This window comes from Alosa sapidissima, chromosome 23, assembly GCF_018492685.1.
Source record: "Alosa sapidissima isolate fAloSap1 chromosome 23, fAloSap1.pri, whole genome shotgun sequence".
In the NCBI taxonomy this organism is placed as follows: Eukaryota; Metazoa; Chordata; class Actinopteri; order Clupeiformes; family Clupeidae; genus Alosa; species Alosa sapidissima.
This window is the reverse complement of record NC_055979.1, coordinates 11,770,783-11,790,302: the sequence shown is the minus strand read 5'-3', so window position 1 is coordinate 11,790,302 and position 19,520 is coordinate 11,770,783. Positions and strand designations below refer to the sequence as shown.

At 44.0% G+C, this 19,520-nt stretch overlaps 1 protein-coding gene across 5 annotated transcripts in view; it reads left to right on the top strand.

Annotated features, from left to right (window-relative positions):
* LOC121698669 (low-density lipoprotein receptor-related protein 1B-like) overlaps positions 1 to 19,520 on the top strand; it is a 253,521-nt gene that overhangs the window by 126,340 nt on the left and 107,661 nt on the right. For all 5 annotated transcript variants that reach the window (XM_042080972.1, XM_042080973.1, XM_042080970.1 and 2 more), the window contains 3 exons: positions 6,542 to 6,731; positions 10,574 to 10,778; positions 17,249 to 17,441. In XM_042080972.1, the coding sequence (XP_041936906.1) occupies positions 6,542 to 6,731; positions 10,574 to 10,778; positions 17,249 to 17,441 (588 nt within the window). The remainder of the gene's footprint in view (positions 1 to 6,541; positions 6,732 to 10,573; positions 10,779 to 17,248; positions 17,442 to 19,520) is intronic.

Sequence of the window (19,520 nt, the reverse complement as noted above, 5' to 3'; positions counted from 1 at the left end):
CTCATTCTATGCTGTCTGTTCTCCCTTACTCTCGGCTTTTTGGCTTTTGATTTTCGTTTTGCATGAGATCCCCTAGACTCTGATTTGTGCCACATTTTTGTTTCAGCTTTCACTACACTGACTTTTTAAGGATGGACTCCAGCAGTTTATTACACCCCTAAATCTCTACTCTGTTCTAAAATTATACATTTAGAAGTTTTGTCATGAAAAAAACCCTCATGGCCTTAAAATGGCTTAACCACTTAAACTTAAACTTTACGCTTTCTTCCTTATTTTGGGAATTGGGACCTATCTGACCCTGCCCCCTCTCCATACACTCAGTAGCTGACATGTTAACTAGCTTGATGAAGAATTGTCCCACCCTCAAGTATTCCGGATTGGTTCATTACCCTCCAGTCATAAAGGACTGCAGTTTGGATTCGCATAGCCTACTGAGGCTGTGATTGGTTGACTGTAGAAGCAGAAATAATGAAGAAGTAAAGAAGGGCCAATAACACTGAATGCTTATTTCGCTCATGGGATGTTTTTGAAACACAGCAGACACTATAGGGACAAGTTAGCAAGGTTAAAAAACTTGTTTTTCACAGGAGGGTATCTAAATAAATTATTAAATGTATTCATTATTTGAAAACTGCATGTGGCCTCCCCTTCATGTTTCCATGCTCCAGCTGTCATAAGCTAAACACCCAACCATGCCTCTCTGTTTGTTTATGTGATTGCAGCTTTCAGAATGATTTGTGTTTTGTGTCACTCAATTTTAAAAGCATGTCTGTCCAGTGATTGCTGGACCAATCTTCTGCTGGACATGTGTAACGCTGATACACTAATGTTTTTTTTTTTTTTTTTTTGCTCTGTTGAGGGAAATATGTGTTCTGTAAGATCATATAATATACCATGCTTCGAAAAAGACATTATGTGAACAGGTGATTCACGGCATCAATGCACATAGTTTTGGAGAAGCTGTACAGTCATTTCAAATATATGTCAACGCACTTCTAAGAGCTTTGTAATGGCTGTTGTGATTCTGCTGAAAGGAATGGGACCAATTTAGTTGTCAGAAGCACTAAATGACACTTGATGGATTAGTCCCCTGTGCCAAATATAGATGGTGTGGAGAGCATTATGTGAAAAGACATGCTGTGGATTATCTTCTCTGGAGAGCTCCTGATGCTCTGGATTGGCCTAGGTGATTTAGGTGCATTGTCTTCTGAGAAAGGAAATGGTATGCAATATATAAGTACAACAGCGACAGGAATTACCCGTAATGGATGTTTCTTTATTATCTCTCATTGGTGAACAGCCTCGGTGAAATGAAACCAGCACATATGCTCCTTGAAATGTTCTGTTGATTGATGGATCTCCGCAGGTATATTGCTCAGGAAATATGCACTTTAAATGTGACAGGATTCTTTACGAATGCACCGAGGCACATTCACTCTAAGTGTTGTCACCAATGGCTGTACGCAAACGGGATGAGCTAGCTAGCTCTCGTGTCCTTGTTTGCTTTAGGCTGGACACATCTTAACATGCGTGTGATTGGGCTAGGGAAAGCAAGGAATGTGTGATGAAAACATCATTGCTTATTTCGCCCACTCTGAGGGAAGGTGAGGGAATGGATGTCATGTACGGCTTCATCTTCCTGTCTAAAGCGGAAGGGCATGCTGCTAACCAGGCATGGGGAGCCATAGGAGAATAGTGAGGGGGTTGCTCTTTTATGTATAGACCCATTAAATATTTTCCCCCAGTCTGGAGGTTCAAAAAGAGCTGAAAGTTTTCTTCACATTTTTCCTGACAAGGGGGAAAGAGTTGATCTTGCTGTAATCTCATCCCTTTTTTATGTTTCCGCTTGTCAAACCAGAATGTCTAAATATGAAATTGTCTTTCTTGTCAGGAAAGGTTGTACAGGCTTTTTCATCATGCAGTAATTATTGGAGAAGTTTTATACAATGGTTTTGTACTCGTTTCATGTACATCATATTGTCCATGTTTTTACAGATAGCACAAAAGACGACAACAGAACAGCCAAATATATATCAGCATAGATGACTGTGGCCAATGCATATACAGTGCCTGGTGTACATTTCTGAAGATGGTACTATATTTGCCTCATTTGGCAAGCTGTCACCGACTTTGTACAACTAGTGTTTAGCTTTATATGCTAGCCAGTGCTGTATATTTGTTTTTATTTTGGCTTTATATTCCCGTTACCAGCCCGTGCACAGTGACATGACAATCAGAAGTTCAGGCTGTAATGAGACCCTAAAGTCGCAGGCCTTGACATGTCTACTGGATTGCTTGTGATTGCACACTGGCCTTGGTGTCATGCTCACATTATTCACTTCTCGCTCAGCTCTCCTCTTCTTCTTCTTCTTCTTCTTCTTCTTCTTCTTCTTCTTCCAGCCTCTGTGTTTTTTTTCTCCCTCGTTGTTCAATTTGGCATTCTCATGTCTTGCATCAGAAGTGGCCGCTTGTTTACTCTATGCTAGTTGAAATAACTTTTCTTCTCCTTATCCTGATCCGCCCTCTATCCATCCTGTGGTTGTACTGTATGTATCCCAGAATGCTGTGCAGTGCATGCTCCTGATAGGGCTGTGCTCTTTGCCCGTTCAGTAGCCCTAGCCCTCGAGCCACACTCTGTGTGATTTGTACTGTTGTTGTCTTGTAGCCACTGTGTGTTCTCTCTCTCCCTGCTCCATGTGTTGCAGTAGTTGTTGTGTTGTCGCTGATGGGAGTTTGCTAGACAGGGATTTCATGAACTCATGAGTTATGGGCTAGTCAGAGGCAAAAGGGCAGGCGGGTGGTATATCCCTGCCACACACACAAACACATACACACACACACACATACACATTTGAGATGTTATGTGATGCACAGACACACACACATACTTCTCTCCATTCCTACCCCTCCCTCACCTACACACACAAACACATATACACATATAAACCTCGCACACACCCATCCCTCTGTGGTGTTATCGCAGGGTCAGCCCTCATCCTGGAGTCGGCCTCGTCCAGTCCAGGAGGGCCAAGTGAATGCAGCGTGCGGCGCGCAGTATTGACAGCTCACTGTGTCCGCCTGAGAGAAATCCATCTTCGTTAGCCACCGTTAACGTGATGGATGGCCGACAGCCAATGATGTGATGGCACCTCCCCTCCTGCCTTGTACACCCCCCCCCCCCCCCCCCCAACACACACACACACACACACACACACACATTTACACTCTTTTTAAATCACATTGCAAGCGTGTGTGTGTGTGTGTGTATGTGTGTGTGTGTGTGTATGTGTATGCGCACAAATGTGAGTATGTGTTTAATCAACTACATTCCACATCACCTCTGGGTGATTTAAATTGTCAGGGCGCAGTAGTGTTTCACCAGATCTCTTTTGCCCCTCAGTGTCAAATCTCAAATCAACCAAAACATCCACTCAGAGTTACATCAGTTTTTAGGGGGAAAAGACTCACACACCCTCAGAATGAAGATCTGACACTCAGTACACCTTGGATATCTCACTGCTATCTTTGAACTTTTAGTCTGATTTCTTTTTTCGATTTCTTCGGAGAGCTTGCTATAAAAATTCAACTATGCTGTGTGTATGGTGCTGTGTGTGTGTAAGAGAGTGGGAAGGAATGAGATAATTAGTGAGTGTGTGTGAGAGAGATTGCGTGCGCGCGTGCGTGCGTGCGTATGTGCGTGCATGTGTGTGTGCACGCACCACAAATACAGCAGGAGCACAGCAGCCTCTCCATCAGGGGTCTTTTCATCAGTAGAGGTGTGTGTGTGTGTGTGTGTGTGTGTGTGTGTGTGTGTGTGTGTGTGTGTGTGTGTGTGTGTGTATGTGAACCTCTCAGTAATGCATGGAGACAGCCCATCCCATACCACCTGCACCGAGGTTCCTGTGTATAGAGAAAGAGAGAGAGAGAGTGTGGGTAATTATGAGAGAGAGAGAGAGAGAGAGAGAGAGGGAGGGAAAGAAGAAAGCAACAGGGAGATTGAGAAAGTGAATGAGTGAGTGATTGAAAATGAGGGAGAGAGGAGAGGGAGAAAGTAAGAGACAGTGAGAGGGAGTGAGAATGAGAGAGAATGTATGGAAGAGAGAGAGAGAGAGAGAGAGAGAGAGAGAGAGAGAGAGAGAGAGAGAGACGGGCCGCCTGCTGAGTTGGCTGTAACGTGTCTGACCTGTGAGATAGCGGAGACATCCATCAGCCTGCCTTAAGAGACCACTCTCAACAGGAGCAGGAGTGGAGGCGAGAGGAAGAGGGGGATTGGGGAAGGGGGTGAAGGAGATAAATGATCTCGCTAATCAGAGACACGTCGGTGTATAAAGCACCGCCACTCTCCTCAGATGTGCACTTTAATGAATATGAATAGCTTTGTAAAATGTTAGCTATCCATATCCATGTCACACTATTAGATGTGCAATATTAGTCTTCAAAGCCATGGAGCCTTCACGTTCACTCATAAAGATCCATTCATTTGCCTCCCAGTAAGTGGATTATGTATGTAATTTACCATAATGGAGAGCTTTTGTTCCATTCTGTGATGAAAATGATATATCGAGGCATTCTGGGGCTTGTATTCCTTGTATTTTTTTTTTCCGCTTTTCTTCGCGTGCAGCTAAGGTGAATTGAGTAGTGCACCGGGAGAAGGGAATGAGGCAATTGTCCTTGTTGAAACAGGAAACGGCGAACTCTGCCAAGCCGGAGCGGAGCAGACGATTTCTGTTTATCTCCAAGCCCAGTAGGACGCCTGCCTAGCTGTTAGCTCTTGTTATGTCTTGTCCAAGCGAGCAGGCAGAGGCTACGTTGCATTGCTTTGAGTTGCTTTACTGAAGCAATATGTCGCTCTCCACTTGGACATGCGATCAAAGCGGCGGCGACATGTCAGAGTGTGACACGGGGGAGAGATGTGCATCCCAAACAGCTGTTGTGGGAGAGAGAGTGAGGTACCATTCTCCGGCCGGCTCCCTCCTTAAATCCCATCCACCAAGAACATGACATTAAGCAGAGGGTATTTGTCAGCAAAGCTGCAGTGATAGTTCTGGCACAGGGTCTTGTTCAAGAGTTGCTAAAAATAAGCAACCGGATTAGTGATGGTAAGACACAATCCTGATCTAAGTCTTTCCGGACGATCATGACATGGAATTACAGGTATGTGACACCTCTTCCTGCGCTGAGGACTTTAAATGACCGTGTGGAAATGATACGGTGTTGTCCTGATGCAAAAACAGCTGGCAGGTTTCACTGCACCATGTGTTAGGTCCTGTTAGTGGCAAAGAGAGAAGATGTGCAGCGTTGTTGTATTCTTTTGCTGAGCAGTGCTGTTCCAATCATGGGCTGTTTTGAGCAACTTTCCCCTGCTTACATTCCCAAATGTATCCTAAGGTTATTGTATTGTACTTTTACACAATTCCCCGTGGACAAAGGAAACATCTGCTATCTAATCTATGAATTTACAAATTCAACATTACCTTTTCCTTTGCCTGCCACAGTTTGAATAATACAGACAGGACATTGATTGCTTTCAACAGTGTGTCTATTGACCTATGCGATGTAAGTGGCCCTACAGTATGTCCCTCTGAACTCATTTATATTGGCAGGCAGAAGGTTAGTCAGTTTTCATCTTCTTTTTCAGTTGAGACCTTGGCTTAAGGCCAGGGCAGCTATGGATAACTGATTTGATAGATGTTTTTGTCTGGAGGTTTTTCTGTGTTTTTTTTTTTTCAATTTATTCAACCCAAGCCAACCTTAAAAATATCAATAACAGTACAACTGTTACTGTTTTTTTTTTTATTACAGTAACTAAACAGAACTAAGATAGTGAATAATCAGTTCTGTTAGTTTGAACAACATATGTATTTGTCTGTCAAATAGCAGCATATTGTCTCCTCAAGTCTCAATAGACATGTGAACTAGGTGTAGAACACATTGACGTTTTTTAGACATGTAAACTGGGTGTAGAACCGTACGTGTCTGTTGTTAAGACATGTGAACTGCGCGTAGAACCATGCGTGTAGAACACATTGGTGTTGTTCCGACATTCAGTGACTTGCAGTGACTCTCTTTTCTTTCTTTCCCTTGGGAACGAGTGAGTGAGAACAAAGAGTGTTTTTGTCCCTTTGTGTTCTCCCCCAGTCAGATATTTAATTCGGTTCATGTCACGGGTGGCTTACCACCGTTCTAAACATTATAATCAACAACCTTCTTTCCTCTTCAGATAGGTGCCGAGTCATGAGAACTGACCAGTATTTTTTTACGGACAAAATATTGTTCTTTGTCTTTCCTCTCCTAATAGACATGGGGTCAATTTTTTAAAACATTATGATCACAGACCCGTATTGTTTTTCTTTTATTGTCTTCCTCGCCTTTCCTCTCCCAGGAGATTTGAGGTCGATAGAGGGCCTGTCATATCATTGTGGTAAACAATGTGATCAGTATCTGGGGGGCATTGGTGTACCATTGTGATAAACAGTCTGATTCGTATTGTTTTTGAGGAATGCCGATCAGCGTTGTTGTGTGTCTCTTCTTTCCCTGGCAGACGTGGGGTCAGTGGAGGGTCTGGCATACCACCGCGGCTGGGACACGCTCTACTGGACGAGCTCCACCAGTGCCACCATCAGCAGGCACACCATCGAGCCCGGCACCCACGCCGCGTTCAACCGCGAGCCCGTTGTCATCATGGCCGAGGACGACCACCCCCACGTGCTCGCTCTAGACGAGTGTCAAAAGTATGACCGCACCTCACCACACCACACCGAACCACACCATACCCCATAACCCCCTCCATAGGGCTGTAAAGGACGACCATAACACACCACACCACACCACATAACCCCCTCCACAGGTGTGAAAGGGATGACCATACCTCACCACACCACACCACGATCCATAACCCCTTCCACAGATCCCCTTGCTCCCTCCCCCATCTTTGCCCTTGTCTCTCTCTCACCGGTCACTGGTCGGTCACTCTTGCCCTTTGATGAGCGTCAAAAGTACAAAAACAACAATGGCAACACATTGCATTTATATAGCGCTTTTCAAAGCAGTTGACAGTGAAGGGGCAACCTCACTAACCACCACCAATGTGTAGCACCCACCCACCAATGCACCAGAACGCTCACCAGATACCAACTTGAGGTTGATGAATGAGCCAATTACACTGGGGGGTGATTAGGATGAGCCAGATTGGGAATTTAGTCAGGACAACGGGGAACCCCCTACCACTACGACCACACTACCTCACCACACCCCATAATCCCTCTCTTACACTCTTAAAACGAATGTGTTAGAAAAACAAAACAAACTGCGTTGTCCCTGTTGTCCCTGTCTGGACATAGAGATGTGTGAAAAACAACACAAGTTGTGTTATTTTCAACACATTCGTTTTAATTTGTTTTATTTGCCCTCTATCATTTCACTCTCCCAAGTCCGTCCTTCTCACTGTCTCTCTGGGGACCCTCGTTCAAATGACGTGATCACAACCCATAACCTCTTTACTGCATATTCATCTCTATTTTTTTCTTTACCCTTTCTCTCTGTTGCCCTGTCTGTCACTGCCTTACGTTCTCTTTGTCTGACCTCTCATCCACCCACATACAGTATGCTAGCCTTGGATGATGGTCAAAAATAAGTCCACTATACCCCAACCACATTCTTCTTCTTCTTCTTCTTCTTCTTCTTCTTCTTCTTCTTGACCTCATGTTGACCTCTTGGCCTTCTTTCCTGTATTTCGCCCCATCATTTCATGTCCATAAGATAACCCTCCATCTATCAGAGCATAAATAGGCTACCAAAAAAAGAATTTGTTGGTTTTATGATTTTTTTTTTTCTGTGCCTAAATCTAAATTTACTTGGTTGAAATTCCGACACATATCAAATCTATTGAGTGGATTAAGTCATTTTTTACAAGACAGCGGAAGTGTTCAGATTAAAGCGTTCTCATTCAAGTTTTGATGGCTGTGCTTAGCAGCATGTCACACACAGAAGTGAACACTTTACCTAAAAAGGCACTTTTCACACTGACTGCCATGTCTGTGACAGCTGGGATCTCTTAAACCCCTCTCTGAAGCCTGTTATTTGGGTGGCTTTCTCTATCCAGAAGCCTCTGACAGGGCGACATCTCGGTAATTAAGTCGCGGCAATTAGATGAAAGACCACACGCAGGGTGACACTCACACATCAGTGCCTGCCATGCTTGATGGCCATTGCTAAATCTGAAATAAGGTTGACCCCAATGTCGATAAACTTAGAGGAAACTCACAGAGGAAGTTTGGGAGCTCATTCAAGTGAATAGCTATTTAGAGTGTTTGACTGCAGTGTACCCTATCGATTTAATTATTTCTGTCTGCGTCTGTGTGACTTTTAAAGCTACAGTAATGACACGACGCTACGTTCATATCCATAATGTAAGCAGACACAAATAGAAAAAACAAGGGCTCAGTCAGTATATGTTCTTTTTTTTTGCTCTTAAAGTCAGTCTCTTGAGCTCAGTAGCTAATCAGTACTAGAGCATGGGGCTTTTCTCAGCTGATGATTATTTCTCACCCCTCTGACCTCCTCTTGTTCCCAAAACACTCATCAGCATACACACACACACACACACACACACACACACACACACACACACACACACACACACACACACACACACCAGGATCCATCACAGGCTCTGACAGCAAAGTGGTCACTCCGAGAACGAGTGTCTCTCTTACAGGCGACAGGGTGTGTTTGTGTGTGTGTGTGTGTGTGAATTTGGTGGTGTGAAAGTGCTGTTGGTGCCTCACAGGGGGGGCTGTCAGTGACACCCTCGCGGCCGTAATTGGAACCAGACAGCACCTGCGGTAAAACCCAGTGTAATAGCAGCCGACAGTTCATGTCTGAATGTGTAGCAGACTCAGGTTGCTCCGATCACATCTCCACCCCCCTCAACCCCCACACACACCCTCCCCCCATCCACCAACCTTCCTGTGAGCTGAGGGAAGTGTGAGACCAGAATCAGTGGGAGATCAGGGATAGTAATTACCCACCCACACCCAGGTGTGTATGGGTCATTGACGAATAAGGGTTTTAAAAGGGGTTTTCAAAATAATCTTTAAAAAATTACTTTGGTTTAAAATAATGGACAGAATGAATGAAGTCTTAATGGTTGGTTGGAGGTTTTGATACAGTACATTTTTAGATTGTATTTGCAATTTCACCACCCAAATAATGTCAGGTGGCAGAACCATAAGTTTCTAAAAACAAAATAAATTCTAAATGTCTCGTTTTAAATGTAAAGGCCCTCGGAAGTCTATAAATGAAGTACTGTATGGAGCTACTTTGAGCCTCGTAAATGGTGTAAAACAGTGATTTATTTGCATGGCTAGGCCGATGCCCGAGGCACCCCCATCGAAAAACTAATGGTAGCATTGGCTAACTAGTGCCAGATTTCTGAGTGCAGGGGACAAGCCGATATGAGATATGAGACATACGTTCACACTCGGTATCATGTTTCAACACACTTTAGATCAAAATCACACCGGAATTCTCCTTTAACCACTACACTACCACCGCCCATAAATTAATGGGTGACAGCTGCGGCCACGGCATCATGCCGGATTCGAACCGGTGATGCTACTGGCACAACTCATGTGTTTCGCCCAGCAACGTCTTCTCAATAGTGCTACGGAAGCGCTACAGTACTTCTTGTACACCTATATAACCTTTAGACTTTGCTAGCAAGTCCATTCAATTTTCCAATAAAATAAATAGTTTTATGGGTCAATGACGTGACATGCAGATTTCTGTGTCTGAGTCCATTACTTTGATTTAAAATCATTTTAAATGATTCATAACAAGCATAATTTTATTCTATAAAACCTGTATAATTTGAACATATCTTCTGTTTGTCATAAAACTCAATTTTATCCCTGCATCCCTGCATTTGGAGTTTCAGTCACAGCAAACTCCATTTCCATTTTTATACAACAGCTAAATTTTTTGAATAATGCAAAAGTATTTTAATAGTTTTTACAATTACGCCAGCTGCATAAATCATTGCAAGCACACATTTGTTAAGTTCGACTTGCATAACATACCATACAAGCAATGCCACGACTCTTGCATGAAAACAGCTTTAAGAAATAGCTTGGTTTTGACTCGGTGATGGTGGATGTTGAAGCACAGTACTTGTTTACCCCACGCTCACATTCAGCAGCACTGGCAGTCTGGCATACTGAGAAGGGCTAAAAGACAGAATAAATAAGTAAATGTGCATTAGCACAAGCTTAGCATGAAAAGGCAGAGGATTCAGGATCCAAGCATAGAGTGCATAGAGTAGCAGACTGACCCAGTCCAATAGGTAATGCAGTTATATTAATAGCCATCCATTAGCAGTCAAAAAAGTCAGCCTGTTTACTTTGAAATGTTTTTTTGCACATATTTATAAAAAATGCTGCTTCTCTGATTCATTCCAGACACCACATTTCATGTGTTCTTTTCACTTTTCTATATAAATATAAATAGCGACCTGCGTCGCGTTCTTCTCCTCTTCTGCTCTTCCTCATCGTCATCTTCCTTCCACGGGTTTCAGCCTGATGTTTTGGACCAACTGGAATGAGCAGCATCCGTGCATCATGAGGTCCACCCTGGCAGGAAAAAATATCCGGGTCATCATCAGCACCGAGATCGCCACCCCCAATGGACTCACCATAGATCACAGATCTGAGAAGCTGTACTTTTCTGATGGAAGCCTGGGCAAGATCGAGAGGTGTGACTATGACGGCTCCCACAGATATGTAAGTACACACACACACACACACACACACACACACACACACACACACACGACCAGCCTTGTTTCAAGACAGGCATGACAGCGGTCATTATTTAAAGGTCCTTAGACAAAAATAATGACTGGGAGAACTTTGGGAAATCCCATTCAAGCCAATGGAGCGTTCTACTTGCATTGTGAAGAGCTGTATAATAAGTCAAGTGTATCCAAGGAGAGAGTGATAGAAGGATAAGGAGGTGAAGGCAGAAGGATAGAAGAAGGGAAGTGTATGGAATGTTAGAAGTGTTCATAGAGAAAGTCCTCGAAGAGGTTCTTGAAGATAGAGAAATAGCTTCTTGAAGAGCTTCTCGAAGACAGTGAGAGATGCCCCTGCTGTGGTATCTCTTGGTAAGTCTTTCCACTATCGGGGAACCACAGTGCCAGACCACATTCCTTGGAGACACATAGTGGCCGAGGAGTAATATAAGACTTTATTAGAGCCAGCACTTTATAAGCAAGCATTAGGGATTTGAATTTGATGTAGGTGGCTATGGGTAACCAGTGGAGCTCAATGAACAGCGGGGTAATGTGCCCTTTTCGGTTGATTGAAAACCGTTTTGGACCATTTGTAGCAGTTTCACTGCCCAAGCTGGAAGGCCTGTAAGGAGGGCGTTACAGATTATCTTAACTGCATCTGAGCGTCCGACTGTTGCGTAGCATTGAGTGCTCTCCTGTTACACATACTGTTCTGTTGCGTCATATTTCTTGTTGAAAAGAAAATAGAAACGGGTCACTCAGCGCCACCATATTAATTATTTTGTTTGCCTGAGATGGACAAGGCAGTGTGGGATATCTTGAGCAAAAGCAAAAAACATAAGATGAGTCCTTGAGAATCAGGAGAAAGGACGGATGGATCTTGGAAAGAGTTTTGCAGATTGGACAGCCGTGTATGATGTACTATCCTACAAATGCACTCTGCCCTGACCGAGTCCTAGGTTTTCGGACATGAGCATCATGAAGAGCTATACTCATACTAAAGAGAAAGCCAGTCCCTTTTAGCTGTTTCAATAAGGAATGTGTGTGTGTGTGTGTGTGTGTGTGTGTGTGTGTGTGTGTGTGTTTGTGTGTGTCTGTGTGTGTGTGTGTGTGTGTGTGTGTGTGTGTGGGTGTGTGTATGGGTGTGTGCGTGTGTGGTGAGGGCTACAATGCTCTCTCGTGGTGAGGGCTACAATGCGGTCATGGTGCGTGATAGAAAGTCCCTTGTTAGTAGAACATCTGGTCAGTGCAACAGTCCCCCCTCTCAGTTGCTGGGATGCAGACAATATGGCCCATGTCTTGATGGACACCGAATGGACAAGCTGGCTTTAGTGCATCCTGCCTGAAGGCAAACCTTTCTTGTTATTTTTCGAATGTCTTTGTGCTTCATATTCCAGTCACACACATGCACACACACATACACGCACGCACACACACACACACGCACACACACGCAGACACACGCACACACACACACACACACACACACACACACACACTGTGTTATACCAAATTTGCACACTAATGACAAAGGCTATCATAGAGGCGCTAATTATACTGGTTAAGGTGGCCCTGTGACATCTACAGCCACAGAGCAGCTGCCCCTTTAGCTCCTCACCCATGGGGTCAGCCTGTTATCCACCTCGTTTGGACCTCCATATCGGGAAACTTGGTGAAGGGGTTGAATTTAGTCACAGGTGTTGTTAGCGCTCAGTATTCATCACGCTAATGATGGCCGCGTGATCCCTCTGCTCCAGCTGACTAGACAGCCAGCAAATTAAAAGGTGAAAATTAAACCAGAGTCATCTGCAGGGGAGCGGAGGAGGAGAGGGAGAGGAGAGGAGAGGAGAGGAGGGTGTGAAATGGATGAAGAGAGGAGAGCAGGAAAGAAGAAAGGCGGGAGAGGGCAGAAAGGGGTAGAAGAAGGAGGAGAGGAGGAGGGTAGAGTTTATGAAGGTAGAGGAATGAAGTGGTGAGAGGAAAAGAGGAGGTGGTTTTTGTCTGGGCTTGACTCTGTGTATGTGGAAGACTCAGGAAGACTAGAGCTAGATTTGGATTTACAGAGCACAGTGTCATCACATTGTCTCAATGACATGTGAGGGGGTGGTGGGAGCATGAGTGGTGCTTTGGCACACAGACTAACAAGCTATTACTATTCTTAAGAACGTTATCAACACTGTTTTTGTTTGCGATGCTTGATCCTCCTGAGACATTTACAGGTTAAGATGTACAGAGAATGGAGACATAACTTTGAGGGCAAGTTTGCAAACATGTTTCTCATACAGAGACACCCAGATATGTATGCACAGAAAAATCATTAAATAGTTAATTTTACACATTAAAATAGGTACTACAATGCATTGTATTGTCTTTGCACTTGGAACATGCTCAAAACCAATTATATGAAATACAATGTAATCTAATTGAGTCTAATAACACCAAACACCTATTTCAAAGAAGTAACACAGTCAGTAGACTTTCATGTGCACAGCATTTTAACTGTTCTTACATGGCGGCCATATCAGACATAATATGGACCACTAGGCAGTGTGCAGATTGTAGCATACAGTTCACAGGTTATCAGAGATGGAGTATGTGAATGCAGCTATTTCGCTAGCTTTGAGCTATTTCGCTAGCTTTGGTGTTAAGCTTGATATGAAGAGCGTCAAAATAAATGTGTGTGTGGTGTGTGCGCGCACACACACACACACACACACACACACACGGATGCACACACACATACACAAATGAATGAAGGGACAGGTTGAAGCAGGGACAGGTTGAGGGACATGGTCTTGACACCCCCCTCTCAGGGATTACTGCCTGAGCCCCTGTCTGTCTGTGGGAGTGACACACACACATACACACACATACAAAGACTTCCTCTCCCTTTCTCTTTCTATTCCACACAAAAATATGCTGACAGTTAGATAGACACTCTCTCTCTCTTTCTCTGTCTTACTACATAGACACACACACACACACACACACACACACACACACACAAACACACACACACACCACAGATGAGCTGAGAAGAGAGATTGACATGCCGGGGTCTGGACCTTTAAAAAAAAAAAAATAACTGAGTTTTGTGTGTCTCAGCCTGGCCCTTGTTTAAGCACAGGGATGAAAGACTGACAAAGCCGACAGAAGGAAAAGAGAATTATCCAACATCAATCTCCGGGGCTGGAACGGTGGGAATAATCCCATGTCAGTCTTCGGGGTTAGAGCCTTGGGGATTTTTTTTGGCCACAGTTGTGTGTGCCCCTCTCTCTAACGGCTTCCCTTGAAGCTGTTTTTGATGTCAGTCAAAGCATTACGCAGTCCACATCATTCAACAACTATCAGTGGTATCTAGCGCACTCTCTCCCATGTACTGAGCTACTTTAGCGCTGGAAGAGTACTCCTCTCTACTGTGTGTAACAGATGGAAGGGACTTATCTGTGATAACAAGATTAATAGCCAAACCTGCAAGCCACCTCTGGTTTTTTTTATTTACTTTAGAGAGTCTGTCAGCCCCTCTTTATCTTGTGCTGTTACCTGTCTCTCTCACAGAGAGAGAGAGAGATTGAGAAGCAAGGAGTGCATTATGTCATTGTGTAAATCATGCATGTTGGCATGTGTTGTCTGTCACATCACTACCACACACCCCGAGGAACAACAGGTGCTAATTAAAAGTGTGTGTGCGTGTTGCATGTGTGTGTGCGTGTGTTGGTGTGTTTGTGTGCGCATCCTGTCACTCCTGTCAGTTTAGGGACCTCCCAAAGGAATGTGCAATGGCTTTCTGCATCTGTCAATGTGTCAGAGCCACACACACACACACACACACACACACAGAAGATATGGGTTAATCATCAATTCCATTTTGGCACTGAGCAGAGCATCGCCGAGTGTGGTCATTTATGTGCTTGGCTAAATTATATGAAGAGATGAATCATCATGTTTTTCCCCGTAATGAAAAGCATCCTACTATGCAGTTAATGCCTCCAGGAAAACGCTGTAATTTTCTTACTTTTTAATTAGAGCATGTGTGCATTATCATCTGATTGGGAAGTGATTAATGAGTCAATTCATTTTCTCATTTTAATTTTTATTGAAAAGGGCTAAGGAGTGACTTGGTATCTGAATGTTTCTTCAACAAATATTAAGCAATCGCTCAACTATTTGCCACATTTTGAGGTATGTTTTTCATGAGCGGATTATTGACAGACACTTGTCACACTTGTTCATCTCCTGACCATCCACACTAGTACATACATAGACAAGACAGAACTGTTGGTAACACTTTACGGTAAGGGTACATGAATTATCATTAATTCATTTATACATTACTTCATTCCTTTATATCTTATGATTCATCAGGAATTGACATGAGTTCAAAGTCTCTCATTCATGACCTCATGCATGAACAACACATCAACTAAAGCATTAGGTATGGTGGGTACATCATTATGATGTATGATTTCTTAAGCATGATCATCATGATTACATGAATTTAAGGTTAATTACTCATGAGTTCATCATGTTTGTGGCCCTTTAACTAAAATGTGAACAATGGCAGAAAAATAAAAAATTCCAGTATTTAGCACTTTGAGTCCCTTTCTGGTTTGTTTTGGATGAACTAGAGTGGTGGACACCGAAATTTTGACGATTGGTCCTGTCTCGACTTTTCTGACTCGTTTTGAATCGCCTTTGACTACTCAGAGTGGCTGCCTACAGGCATGCTCACACATGTCCTAAAACAACCCTTAACGTTCATTTTCAAAACTGTGCAACTCACTGACGCGCAGCGGAGGGGTTTTGTTCTGCCCTGAAGGGACTTATTTTCACAGTAATGACCGGCGTTCTATACATTATCCCGCTTATTATACGGCTACTTGCCAAAACGAAATAATAAACTCCCCACGATATGACTTTAGCCTACATAACCTAGCCTATTTGTTACCGTTCATCGTGGCATTTTCTGAGAAACAAATAGTTCGCAACACACGCTGCTGAACTTGAATCAAACATTCTTTAGAACACTGATCAACCGTCAACCGTCTGATCAACCGTCTGCTTTCACGTTTGAATGAAGTTCCAGTCCTTGCGTAGTGATATGAAAGACATTAATCAGAAGCACAAAACCCGTTGCCATTGACAGCGGTCATTAAATGCTTTGCCGGTGATTTATGTAGATTTAACATAGGCCCGAACGTTGGGAAGGCCCATTCATGTGAATGGAACGTTCTGCAGCACTCTGGAGAGCCGTGTAATAATTAATGCATAAATTCATGATAATTCATGTACCCTTACCGTAAAGTGTTACCGAACTGTTAGACAAGCCTTCACACAGTAGCAACGATAAATAGCATTAGCAGAAAAACAAAAGCAAGCTTTTTAAGCGGCAAGTGAGGTGTTGGTAACTCAGGTGTTTGGAAGATGTACACATACTTCATGGGTAGGAGGCTCGAAGAGGAGTATAGGTTAAAAGGAAGGGGAGAAGGGGTTCTGTGGCGCAACTGGCTACAGCGTCCATACTACACGCGGGCCCAAGTGCCCACTGGGACCTGGGTTCGAGTCCAGCCCAGGTCATTTATCCATCCCGCCCCATCTCTCTCTCCCACTCGCTTCCTGTAAGTCTCCTCACTGTCCTGCCAAAAAATATATATTTTTAAAAAAGGAGGGAGGAGAGAGGGGAGAAGAGGAGAGGGTATGAGGGGGAGGAAGTTGAGTGTAGAGATGGAGAGAAGTAGAGAATGAAGAGTAATTGAGAAGGGAGAATCGGCGGAGGAGGAGAGGGTATTATCTGAGTTGACTGTGTGTGACGAGAAGACTGGAGCTACTGTAGATTGGGATTTAAAGAGCTCACGGTCTCTCAACAGTGGGGTCTCTTTGATACCATACTGTGTGTGTGTGGCTATGTGTGTTGATTCTTCAGCATACAAACTAACATGCTATTAAGTAATTCGTGAGAATATTAGCTAGTTTTTGACCAAAACTCCATTACTGTAATTTCCCAACTATAAACCGAGGTTTATAGATAGATTTTGCTACATTTCTTCAAATATGAGATTAATACACGGGGGCAGTTAATATGGTATGAATATGGTTTAGTTTTTTTTTTTTTTTGCATAAGACACTGTCCTGCGGTTTATACACCATTAATACACAGGACATTAGATAGATAGATACTTTATTGATCCCCAAGGGGAAATTCAAGGTCTCAGTAGCATACAGACCTCAACAGTAGCAATACAGCACAACAACATGCACTAACTTTTGCATTACTGTATGCTTCTTCAAGCACAGTAACATATGATTTCACTACTAAAAGCTATCCTTCTTCAATTGTATCAATGGCTAGTTGTGTTTCCCTAACTCATGGGGAATGTTGTTATTCTTTAGATGACACATTTTGTTTTCTCCAGAACCCAAATAGCTGTTTTTTTTCTCTCCACTCCATTTGGTTTGCAGGTGATCGTGAAGTCCGGTCCAGGGACATTTTTTGGCCTGGCCATCTACGGAGACTTCATCTTCTGGTCGGACTGGGTCCGCAGAGCTGTCCTGCGCTGCAGTAAATTCACGGGTGCAGACATGACCGTGCTCCGCGCCGACATCCCGCACCAGCCAATGGGAATCGTTGCCGTTGCCAACGACACCAACAGCTGTAAGTCATTTCCATGAAAGCATTTTTAACTGCATAAACATGCACGCTCATTCCTATTAGGAACTTTCTAAGGTATTTCCGGTGGAACAGAAAACAACAAGCTAATGGTAATTTGGCGACAAACGTTTTAAAGTCGTTACAAGTCCGAAGCGCTAACCAGTAGGCCACGGCTGCCCCTGGTTAGTAATAGCAGCAACACTCAGCAATACTGCCCAAGAGCATTGCTCAGTAAGGCTGGCCATTGTGTCATCTTCTTTACAGGTCAGGTCACGTGAGTGTTTCCTAGGAGTCAAGCCCATGGGTTTCAGTGGTGTTAGCATTTTGCTATGTCACTTTATGTACCAGCTGAGATGCAGGAAGACAGCAGCCTGATATAGTAATAACCGTGATAGAGTGTATGTGAGTGTTTGTGAGTGTTTGTCTGTGTGGTGTGTGTGTGTGGTGTGTGTGTGTGTGTGTGTTTGTGTGTGTGTGTTGGTGTGTGAGTTTATGTATGTGTGCGTGTGTGTGTGTGTGTGTGTGTGTGTGTGTGTGTGTGTGTTTGTGCGCGTGCCTGTGTGTGTGTGTGTTTGTGCGTGTGCCTGTATGTGTGTGTGTGTGTGTGAACACGTCTGTGTCTGCTCTAATTGACCGATTGACCATACAGAGGCACAGTCTCTTACTGGTGACCGGTCTGGGTCTCCATGGGCACATGTTAGGGAGCGGACAGCCCAGATGAGGCGTGTCAGGAGGGCATCTATTTCTGCACTCAGAGACGCCTCCAGTGGCGTCCTCAGCCTATGCACATTATTCATATGAGTCGGGCCCCGAGCCTCTCCCACAGCTCAGCAGGCATTCTTTAAATGGCCTCTTCTGCAAGCTCCCACTCTCTCTCTCTCTCTCTCTCTCTCACACACACACACACACACACACACACACACACACACACACACACACACACACACACACACACACTCACTTAGACACATGCAGATGTTTCCACTCTCCGCTCAGGCGGTTCCATTCACTTTTACCATGCATGCCTACTCTTGAGATTTCAAACACTCTCCAGTGTCAGCCAACCACCCCTCCATTTTTCATCAAGCACTAGGTCTCCAACGTCATCCTGGGACTCTATTTTCATAAAGCTGCACTCCAACCAGGACAACACAGACAGAAACATCGGCCAGTTTCGGGCTTCTTCTCACGCTCTCATGAGCAAGTGTTCCTGCCAACTACCTCTTCATTTTTCATCAAGCAATACAACGCCACGTCATCCCAGCATCTTTCTTTCATAGAGCCTTACCGCCACCAACGCTTACCAACTTACATCGCTTTTCTGAAATCTTTGCTACCACCGGGAATTCAGACAGAAGCGTCGGCCGGTTGCGTTGGCCGAAAGCATCGGCCGGTTCCTCTCTCTGGCTCTCTGCAGCCAGTGCTCCTGGCCTCCCACAGCCTGTGGTGTTACTGTAATGTCAGCGGACGTGTCTGACTAATGAACGCCACGAGACGGCTCGGCTCGGCTCGGCTGCCCGCCCCCGCTCCTCAACTTGACCAATTAAAGCCCAGGTGAGCCTAACAGAGAGCAGCAGCACTGCAGCACCACTGCAGCATGGCCAAGAGTCGGAGTTGGACCCTGTTGTCCGACAGCATGTGGAAATCCCCCGCAAGGTGGAATAGTTAAATGCTCTATTAGCAATTTATGGAGATTATTATTATTATTATTATTATTATTATTATTATTATTATATATTATCATCATCCACAAACCTGCCTCTCCCTTCCTTGGTTCAGTACCACAGTACTGTATGTCTACAGTATGCAGATGTCATTGACGGGAATTCAGAGAGGGAACGTTTGGTTTTATTATTATTTGCAATATTTACCCTTTTTTCAATATTCCACCACATCTTTCTCCCTACCTGGATTCAGTACTATGGTAGCAGTATTTTTCCCACTGAGCAAAATATTATTAAACAGAAGTGAATTATTTTGTTCAGGATAGCGTTCAGCCAATAGAGAACATGCTGATCCAATTCACCTTCCCTACCGTCGCCTCGGAATGACAGTTACCGAGCACTCAAGTTTTGATTCCCA